This window comes from Asparagus officinalis, chromosome 5 (genome assembly GCF_001876935.1).
Source record: "Asparagus officinalis chromosome 5, Aspof.V1, whole genome shotgun sequence".
In the NCBI taxonomy this organism is placed as follows: Eukaryota; Viridiplantae; Streptophyta; class Magnoliopsida; order Asparagales; family Asparagaceae; genus Asparagus; species Asparagus officinalis.
Window position 1 is genome coordinate 14,934,835 of NC_033798.1, and position 11,037 is coordinate 14,945,871.

Here is an 11,037-nt window from a genome sequence, read left to right on the forward strand (position 1 = left end):
AAGCCGTACCCAAAGTCAAGGTACTGCCGTGGTGTTCCTGACCCCAAAATCCGTATCTATGACGTCGGAATGAAGAAGAAGGGAGTCGACGAATTTCCTTTCTGTGTCCACCTTGTCAGTTGGGAAAAGGAGAATGTCTCGAGCGAGGCTCTCGAAGCTGCTCGTATCGCTTGCAACAAGTACATGACAAAGTTTGCTGGAAAGGATGCGTTCCATCTCAGAGTGAGAGTGCACCCTTTTCATGTTCTTCGTATTAATAAGATGCTTTCGTGTGCTGGAGCTGATAGGCTTCAGACTGGAATGAGGGGTGCTTTTGGAAAGCCCCAAGGAACTTGTGCTCGTGTTAGCATCGGTCAGGTTCTTTTGTCTGTTCGTTGCAAGGATAGTAACGGAAACAATGCTCAGGAGGCTCTTCGTCGTGCTAAGTTTAAGTTTCCGGGTCGTCAGAAGATCATTGTTAGCCGAAAGTGGTATGTTTATTTTCTTGTACTTCTCCACTTGAATAGGAAATGACGCAAAGTGGTATGTATATTTTCATACCTAAGTAGTTAGGTATGATTTGGATATGTTGATGGTTCTATTCTGTATATGCATACTATCTCAGCAGCAAACCCATCAAGATTGAAATTACACACTAGCACTGTTTATTCATTTTATATTAGGTTTTTTGTAATATTAGACCCCCAAAGTTTTGTTAATTCTATATTAGACCCCAAATCTTCATATTTCTAAATTAGACCCCAAAATCCATTAAGTTGTTTCAAATAAGACCACCAAATCCACTAAGGTGTTTTAAATAGGATCCTCAAATCTACTTAAGTTGTTTTAAATAGGATCCTCAAATCTACTTAAGTTGTTTTAAATTATACTCTTCAAATCCTATTAAATTAATTTAAATAAAACCCTCATTTTGAGCAAATATGGAGGTTTGGGGGGTCTAAATATGACCTTCAAATCCTTTACGGTATCAATTCTGTTCCCATATAGTGATTAGAATCTTAATATTTAAGCTGCTCGGAATAGTCAATAGGATATATTATCTTTATATCTGTTTGATGAATTAGTTTCTCATGTCATGCGGTTTCTCCTCAGGGGCTTCACAAAGTTCAACCGCACTGATTATGTCCGTTGGAGAAGCGAGAACCGCATACTTCCTGATGGTGTCAATGCCAAGGTAACCATTCATATAAAATTCAATCTAAGTTTACATTTTCTGAGATTATTTGGCTTTTGTAGACTTATTTGGCTTTTGTAGACCCATTTGAAATTTTGAATATAATAATCAATCAGTCGAAGTTTTTAACTTTTAAGATAAATTGTGTTGTTACCCTTTGAATACCAAGTAACGTTGGGTTATTTTTCGTTTGTTATACTCTCGTTTTGTTCTCTTACATAACTTCAAACTTTTCCTGCAATTTACCTTTCTTTCATCTCTACATATTTATGTAGCTTATCAAATCAAATGGCTTTTCTCTTTTTTCTCGCAGCTGCTTGGATGCCACGGACCTCTTGCTAATCGTCAGCCAGGGAGGGCTTTCTTGGAGGCGACACAAAACGCTTAGAAGGATTTTACCGGAGTCTTGCTGTTGCAGTTATGCTTAGTCTGCAGAAAAACTTTTTGATTCTAGTTTTGCTTTTCAGTTACCTTAATTTCTATTGGACTTCTTGTTTAATACAGTATGTTGCTGCTTGCTTGTTATCTGCTTGTTTCTCCTTACTGAAGACAACTTCGCTGGTTATTTTGAGCCCTTGTTTGAATTTAGTTGCGCTTGTTTGCTTATTTTATAAATTTGGCAAATTAATTATGCTTATTAGCGAATGAATGGGATGATGTTGTGTCTGAAATATTGTCAAAGTTCTTTTTGTTTCTGCTTCAGCGGTATAGCTGATGCTGTGTCTGAAATTTTATCAAAATTCTTGTTGTAATATGCATTGTTGTTTGCGGTGCCTCAAACCTGTGAAAGGTGCCTCTCTTTGATAATTTTTAATGAATATTTTTCCTTAAACAGACTGCAGTCCATAAAAAGGGCAAATAGTGTGGTAAGAAGTTGCCAATCGAAAATATAAATTCATAAAAACTATTAATAAGATTGGGTGCTTGAAATCTTAATTTGAGTTCTACCAAATTTATTAAATTTAATAAAATATAATTTTAATTGTTGAAATCTTAGAATTAATCATTTGTCACCATATATTGAGATTGAAAATGATGGGGTTAGTTGAATCAAATTAAGTGAGAGACTTGGAGCCATTTTTTTATGAAGGTTTGCATATATATTGAAACTGCTCTTGTTTTTAAGAGAGTGCTTTTTAGAATCGATGCTTTTAAAAGAGTTTTTGTGGCTTTTTATAGTTTTAATATCATATTCTAAATTTACTTTATTGCTTTATCTATTCTAAAATTACTTTTATCTATTTTCATAGCTAAAGTTATGTCTACTTGTGTATAGGAGTGGGCAACTGGATGAGCCAGCCCATGCGGGCTCGGTGGTTGGATGAAACTGCCCATAATTTGTAGCGAGATAAGTGTGTCGTGTTGTATCGCTTGTTCGTAAGTTTAGACCTCAGCCTAGCCTGCTCGCGGGACAAGATTAAGCGAAGCGGGCCACGATATGTGCCGGCCCGCTCAACCCAACATGTTTTATTTTTTTATTTTTTTTGAATTTTGTAGGTTTTTAGTTTTTTAAATAGTTTTTAAGCATTGTTTAGCACTTAAAAATTATATGTAATTAACTAACAATGCAGCCATTATAAAAATTATAAATAATTTTATTAAGTAAAATTGTATATTTGTATAGAATGACATAGAAAAACATCGCAAATACAGATATTTTACGTGGTTCGGAGCAAATCCTACTCCACTGGCGGCAATTAATTGTTCCACTATTTTAAAAATATAGGAATAAATTACAATAAACTTTCAGCAAATAAACATAGAAAAAATACATCAACTTGTCATATAGTTCAATCTTCTTCATTCTCTTCGTCTTCCTCCTCAAAGAAAACTGCACGTCCTCCTTGTAGTCGTTCTTCTGCATCTAACCAATCCTTCAAGCACACACACATCTCTACATGTGCAGCAATCAATTGTGTCCTCCATTGCGAAATTATCTGTCCACCTTGAGAAAAGGCACATTCAGAAGCCTCTGTAGAGCCAAAAGAGGTTAGAATATATTTAGCTATTATAAAAAGTATAGGATAATTGTGTGACTCCTCTTTTCACCATGCTAGTTGTAGGCGTCAAAATTTACCTATAGGTCCCAAACACAGTTCAAGACCGAGAGAAGACAAAGAAAGTCATCATCTAAGTCAAAGAAGAGTAGCCAAAGCAAAAGGAAGCAAAGAAGAACGCAAAACGACAACTCAAAGAGACACGGAGCTGTCTCACAGTTGGTGAGATGATCTCCACAGTCTCACGTTTCCGAGACAGTGTAGGCTATCTCGGATACGCGAGACAGTGAGAGATGTCTCGCGAATTGCGAGACAGCCTCTTGTATTTTCTATTGGTTTTGTGACTTTTTGCGAGGACCACGTGGCTCCATAACAGTTGGAAAATGTTCATTAATGTTAATGGACGGTTATAGCCGTGAAACACGCCCACTATCCACGAAAATTGCGACATTTAACGCAATTTAATTAGTGCGATGATGGTTACAAACTGATTGGAACTGCCTCCTTTAGCCGAGACAGTAAACACTGCCTCGCCCAAAGGAGGTAGTGATCGTCAGTTGTTTCAGCTTCTTTTTGAAGGTTATGGCTTCCAATGGCTATAAATACCCCTATAATCTGGAAGCAGAGACGAGCATTTGGCGAACTTTGAGAGCAAGAGAGAGTTATTCATCCATTTTCAAGCATCCTCAAAGCCTTCTGGTATTTCCTTGAGTTCAAACTTAGATTTGATATCGAGAAGAGTGTTCATCTTACTTTGCTAAGATATTCACTTCAGTTCTTGTTTCCATGATGAAACATTAACTTTCAACCTTCTTTGTTTCCGACTTGGAACGTTGATTCGGTTGTCCACAGATTACGCATCCCCGGCACGGGCAAAGATCTCACGCAAGCAGATGCTACAAGTAGGAGTTTCCGCGTGTGTTTCTAGGGAGCACGAGTTTTGTTTCTTTGTTAAGAGAGGAATTTTACACGTGTAAACCTCATTCAATTGTTTCTGTTAAAACATTTTAATGAAAGCTACAAAGAAATTTAATCCCGACGCAAAACGCTGGCGACCACAGTGGGAGCCAACAGTCTCGGCGTCGAGACTGGAGTGTCGCAGCTGATCATTATTCAAGTCGGATCAATGGTCGAGTACGAGTTTGACCAAGCAAAGTTTGCGGGGTATCTTTTCTTGTCTTCATCAAGGTCCTCATCTCCCCGCAAACACATGAGGATCTCAGCTTTGAAGAAGGTTTTTCAGTCTTCCACGCCAATGAAGACTCAGGGTGACGACTCTTACCCAAAAGTTGTTGAGGTTTCCCCTCACAACGTTATCCCGGCAACCAACAAGGCCAGAAATTCTGCTCATAACGGCTTCTCCCTAGTTAAGAAGACGTTCAATAACAATGAAAGTTCACTAACTCTGACGAAGAAGGCTCGTCAGAGGTAACGCTAGCGCCAGGCTCGTCAATTTGCGAAGGCCTTGGAATAAGTAGATGGAGTTCGCTACTATGCGGACTTGGAGTCAAGGAAGCGTCCAGCAACCAAGTCACTGCAGCAGCGTGTCGCTGACACTTCCTCCAAGCCATCAACCGAAGAATGAGTTCTCATCAAGAGGACTCGTTCAACGAAGAAGGAGCGCATCCAGAAGCGCCGCGCACGTGCCGTGCACACTCGTGCTCTTGTGCGAAAAGTACAAGAATCGAAGAGGAAAGATGTAGCCGAAGAACCACCAAAATCCTGCAATGTTTGGATTCCAAAGTCCAAACTCGCACCAAATCAAAACTCGGAGGCAGCGGAAACTGCCCTCTTTGGCCGAGATAGTGGCAACTGTCTCGCCCAAAGAACCTTTGACCGAGACAGTTCCCACTGTCTCGTCCAAATGTTGTCTTCCACGGTCACTTCTTTGCCTCTTTTGGCATCCGTTCTAGGTCAATCTTTCGCGGCTGCTTCTACCACGCCACTAATGAAGCCTTGGGATAGCCCTGACCTATCAAAGTTCAAGATTAAAATGACCGATCGCCTTGGTCCTCGGCACGAAGATCGAGGTAAAGCACCGATGAAAGAGCGTTTGGGTCCGGTAATCAAAACCCAAAACTCTCCTCAGACTTGGGGTCATACATAGACTCCAATCAAGCCAATCACTGCACAAAGGTGTCTCGCCGCCTCCAAACAAACCAGGGTACCTCAATGTACCTATTCGTGTGCAGTGCACAAAAGAGGCAAGGAGGCCTCTCTTTTTGGGAGAATCCATGTCACCTCCCGCCTGGGGGTTCGTATTGAAGCCCTAAAGTTCGTTAAGACTCCACTCTCGCAAGGGGGTGGTTCTAAATGTGCGACTCATAATGTGACATTGGATCTTTCAAAGGCAACAACAAGTTATCCCGAGAATGTCAACAAGGCTCTATATCCCCAAAAGAAGACGTGTCTATCAAAAGACAACGTTATACTTGGGGAATCACACTAACAAATGATAGGGGTGCTCCGGCCACCATATCGATGAGTTGTACTATCAGACTGGAGGTGTAAACAAAACCCAAAAGAGGACTATTCAAGAAACGAGCTCTCATTGTTTGTGTGAGAGGCTCATCAGAGCAGTACTATCAGAATGCAGCTGCTCCAAAGTTATCTCACAAAGGGTCTCGGTGTTTCAAAGACTTTCTGCACCATCAGCCGAAGTGTCAAAACCTAATCCAAGACGCTTCCGAAAGAGAAAATCTGTCGTCCAAGATGATGAATTCCCAGAGGTCACCATCAACATGACTGACAATGGAAAAAGAAAGTCTAAGCGACATTCAACCGACTCCAATCCTGATTTTACCCCAGGAAGAAGAGTCGATCCGAGAATATCCCAACGAATGTCTCGGCTCTAATTAAGAGCCACCAAACACAGGGACTACAAGAGAATGCATGAGGGAATGTCTTCAGATGATGAACTTTCAGACACTTGCTCTGCAATTACCTCTGACGACACGATGTCCAGCATGGGGCAAGCTAGAGAAGTGTTCACAATCACTCCTAATCAACTAGCTCAAATGCTTCAAGATGCTTTAGCTAGACAATGAGAAGATATTAGAGCCGAGATGAAGACAGGGATGGAGTTGGTTATGTAACAAATGAGGGAATTGTAGACTCAACCACATCAACCACCTGAGTCTAGTCAGCAGGCTAAATCTAGCCACCATACTCAGAACGTTACGGTTGACAGTGATCAAGAAGTGGACGAAGTCATTATGGCTGATGCACCCCTCAATAACACTAGGGATGGTTCAATTGATCATTCTCAACGTCCCCTAAAGAAAGATGAGGGTGAGGATAAGAAGATGATGATAAGAAGATGATGAAAGAGCTCGAGAGAAAAGTCAACACCTTGATGTCTGCTCAAGAGGTGAATAATACTATCATTCCATGCCCATATCCAAAGGAATGAGAGTCAATTCTGTACCTGGCGAAGTTCAATCTAATTAACTTCACGCCATTTGACGAGAGAAGCTCGCCAACCCAGCACATGATCTACTTCAAATCCCATTTAGGTATGATCTCTGGGAATGAACCATTGATGACTCGGTCATTTGTGGGCACCCTTCACGGGGCCTCCTTCGATTAGTATTAACGTCTCAAGCCAGGGAGAATTAATAGCTAGGACGGTATGGAAAATCTGTTCCTCAGCAACTTCTTCGATGATGACACCGAGGTTTCAATCGGAACCCTTTTGGATAAGAAGCAGAAAGATGGAGAATCAGTCGACAACTTCGTCAAACATTTCCAAAATAAAGCTATGAATTGTAGGGATCTAGTGATGGAGGAGTTCATACTACAGACATGCCGCAACAATCTCTCTCTCGGTGTACTGGAAGCCATAGGAGTTATGCCATCCAAAACTTGAAAGGAGTTGAAGATACGTGGAAAAAAACAAGCTGAACGCTTTCTTAAAAGAAAGAAGCTTGAGAGTGGCCAATCAACAACGAATTCTTCAAAGCCCAATTTCACTCCTCGTGGTAGGGGAAAGGCATCGGTGACTACTGTTGATGCAAATCAAATGTCACAACAGCAACCGTAGAGGCAACAAAAGGCTCCCGGTTCAAGATATGAGAAGGTGTATACCTTCAAGGATGATGAAGTTCCAGCCATCTTCAAATACCTCCTTGACAATAACAAAATCAAGCTGTCACCTATTACAAATCAGGATGAAGCCAACAAGACTTCAGACCTAAAGTACTGTGCATATCACAGGAGGGTTCATCACCCCACCAAGACTTGTTTTGTTCTTAGAGACGGAATTCAAGTCTTGGTTGACGCCGGCATCATAACATTGAAAACTCTAACATCATAACTCATGCGGTAAGCACTCCTGGACAATCAAAGATTTCTGCAGAAGTCAGAGTTGTCCTAGTTTTCTCAGAGAAACATGTGATATCTCAAGCCTATTTGCTGATTGGGCCATGCTCCAACAACATGGCTGAATATAATCCACTTCTCATTAGACTCAGTTTTTCCAAAGAGCTGGTGGTGGAGTACTTTGAAGCTTTTGGAGATTCTTAGTTGATGATCAACCAAGTTTGAAGAGAATACGAAGTCAAGAACCAAGACCTGATCCCGTACCATAAAACTGCTATTAAGATGGCAGAATCGTTTGAAGACTTCTTCATCGAGTACATCTCGCGCCTCCAAAATGCTTACGCAGATGCACTAGTAGTACTGGTAGTCTCTTTAGCACAACCACTTGAGACAGAATAACTGATTACAGTAAGAACTCACCAGCTTTTCATCCCACACTATGCCCTAGACATCAAAGAGGTGCACACAAACAGAATTGAACTTGAACCTCAAGACTGGCGTTTCCCCATCATATGTCCTGCATGGTATCTTGCCGAAAGACATAAAAAAGGGATTTCAGGTCTGACGAAGAAGGCGTCGAGATTTTATTATAATACGGCAGCTCAGACGCTCTATCACCGTACATATGACGGCTTGCTACTCTGACGCCTTTCAACCAAAGAGGCGGAAGCATCCCTCAAGGAAGCGCATGACAGAACTTGTGATGCACACCAACTCGGTCCCAAATTATGTGATCGCCTTAGAAGAATGGGCTATTAATGACTAACTATGGTCAAGGATGCAGTCGCATATGCCCGACAGTGCCATGCATGTTAGATACATACCAATTATATGCATCAACTATCAGAGCATTTGCACCCTTCGGCCACATCATAGCCATTCGAGACCTGGGGAATGGACGTTGTGGGTCTTATTTTTCCTCCGTCAGCCAAAGGTGAATGCTTTATCTTGGCGATAACCGACTACTTTTCTAAGTGGACTGAAGTGATTCCACTCGAAGAAGTAAAGACGAGCAATGTCATTAAATTCGTCAAACACCATATTATATATCGATATGATGTTCCAAGACGAGTTGTGCATGACAACGACCCTCAGTTTTTCAGCAACGCCTTTATTAAATTCTGTGAAAAGTTCAGAATTCAAGACGTGCCGTCGAAAACTTATAATCCCACTGCAAATGGTTTGGCTGAAGCCTTCAACAAGATCATCATCAAGATCTTGACGAAGCTTGTAAGAACCAACAAGCAAGATTGGGATGACAAACTTGGTGAGGCTCTCTGGGCCTATCGTACCACGGTCCGCACACCTACCAGAGCAACCCCATATTCTCTAGTGTATGAGTGCAAGGTTATCCTTCCCTTATAGATCCAAATTCCACCCATTCGTGTTGCTCTCGCAACAGGGATAATGACGGAAGAACAACATCAAAAGTGTCTCGAAGAACTTGAGATATTAGATGAGAAACGCTTGGAAGCTCAACAACAAATTGAGCTAGAATCTCGAGAGCCTTCAACAAAAAGGTTCGACAATGGGTCTTTAAAGAGGGAGACTTGGTACTTTCCATTCGGCGACCAATGATACTCAACTCAAAGAAGAAAGACAAGTTCCAACACAAATAAGAAGGACTGTTTGTAGTAGAGACAATCTACTCAAACGGAGCATATCGATTGATCACCTAAGATGGTGATAAGATAATGATGTCGATTAATGGGAAGTTCCTGAAAAAGTACTATCCTTAGTGTATTTAGGATAACCTGTTTGATGCACGCAATTGGAATTATTGTACGTGTTGTACATGTTCATGTATATAATGGCAACGTTGCCCACTAACAGGAAATTCCTGGAGAATACTACGCATAGTATTCTTAAGGATAACCCGACATCAAAACTATTTAAGATGGAATTCAACCATATGAATAGTTTTTCTTAATCATTATAAGATGATTAAAATTCCCCCACTATGGCCCTAAGTTCCTTAGAGATGAAGTACATTTCATTGGCTTCAATCCAATTGGAACAAATCTTCTAAATCTTTTCAAATTCATCTTGGTCATCAATATTTTCTTGAGGACAAGAATCTTCTTTTGAGGCGAAAGATAACAAAATACATTCTTTTCTTCATTTTCGATCCTCCATTATTTCCAATGACCATGATTTCTTTGTCAACTCTCCCACTGTGATTCTTGGACTATTCTCCCAGTGAAATCTGATGATCACATCCAATCAAATTTCCTCAGTAAAACTCCTAATGTATAATTATTGAACGTTCAACAATTTATAGCCCTCCACTACAAAATCACTCACTGATCAAAGCAATTGATGGTGGGTCCACCAAACCAAAATCATTAGCCATAAGAAAAGCGAAAGATAACAAAATATCTTCTTTCCTTCTTCCATGGTTAAACCTATACATCCTCCCACTGTATCCTGGTATTTACCACTCCCACTGTTAAAATTCTGACATAGTATTCAATATTTCGCTTTGCATTAATTGCTGATCCATTGTAATTATCAAACCCCCTTCGTGTTAAGCTTTCACAAGAAAATACCGTTGAGAACTTGACACCGAAATTCCCACTTTGTCCTTGTTTTTAAGGAAACCACAATAGTCAGAATCATGCTCATCGTTTCTACTACCTTCACTCCCACTTGGTTAAACCTTCAGACATTTAGGACCAAAACCAAAATCCCCTCTCAATTCTTGTCATGAACGAGAGGTCCACTCAAATCGGACGATCAAACCTTTGGACAGTTAGGGTCGTTCCAAACTCCCACTTGGTCAAACTTTCAGATAGTTAGGGCCAAACCTAAAATCCCATCTCGATTCTTTCCATGAACGAGAGGCCCACATAAATTGGATAATCAATTATTCAGATAGTCTAGGGTTATTCAAACTCCACCTTTTGCTCACGTGAGTTAAAAGATCTTTTCTGAGTTAATACCATGTGGCATGACTCAAATTTGATTCTCAGAGTGGAGATCCCACTCTGAGTTTCCTTTCAAGATTCTCGGAGTGGAGATCCCACTTCGAGTTTCCTTCCAGATTCTTTGATGCACGTGCATCTAGAATCCTTCAACTCTAAGTTCACGTGAACAAGGAGTCTCCTCTGAAGCGGAAGATAAAAAAATACATTCTTTCCCTCAGCATCGGGTTCGTCTCTACCCCAAGAGGAGACACAATCGGGTTCGTCTTTGTCCTAAGAGAAGATACAATTGGGTTCATCTCTGTCCTAAGAGGAGACACAGCATGGTTCGTCTCTGCCCTAAGAGGAGACACGATCAGATTCATCTCTGACCCAAGAGGAGGCACAACAGAGTTCGTCTTTGCCCCCAAGAGAAGACAAAAAGGTCTACACGTGTATCCAGTTGTCGTTACTGACTTAGCGACACCTAAATCTATGCTTATCATGCATAGGAGACTTTATCTCAATCCTTTTTTGGAGATAAGTCTACATCTAACATATGTAGCTGAGTAGTCTATTCCCGAAATAATAACAAAGTCTACATATTCAATAACGTGGCATCTAAATCTATGCTTTTCATGCA

The 11,037-nt window shown here is 40.7% G+C and overlaps 1 protein-coding gene across 1 annotated transcript in view; it reads left to right on the forward strand.

Moving 5' to 3' along the window:
- The window catches only part of LOC109842657 (60S ribosomal protein L10-like), a 4,167-nt gene extending 2,356 nt beyond the window's left edge, over positions 1 to 1,811 (forward strand). The window contains exons 2-4 of the mRNA XM_020411502.1: positions 1 to 470; positions 1,093 to 1,174; positions 1,488 to 1,811. The exon at positions 1 to 470 is cut by the window's left edge and continues 39 nt beyond it. Of these exons, the coding sequence (XP_020267091.1) occupies positions 70 to 470; positions 1,093 to 1,174; positions 1,488 to 1,562 (558 nt within the window). The 5' untranslated portion in view covers positions 1 to 69 and the 3' untranslated portion in view covers positions 1,563 to 1,811. The remainder of the gene's footprint in view (positions 471 to 1,092; positions 1,175 to 1,487) is intronic.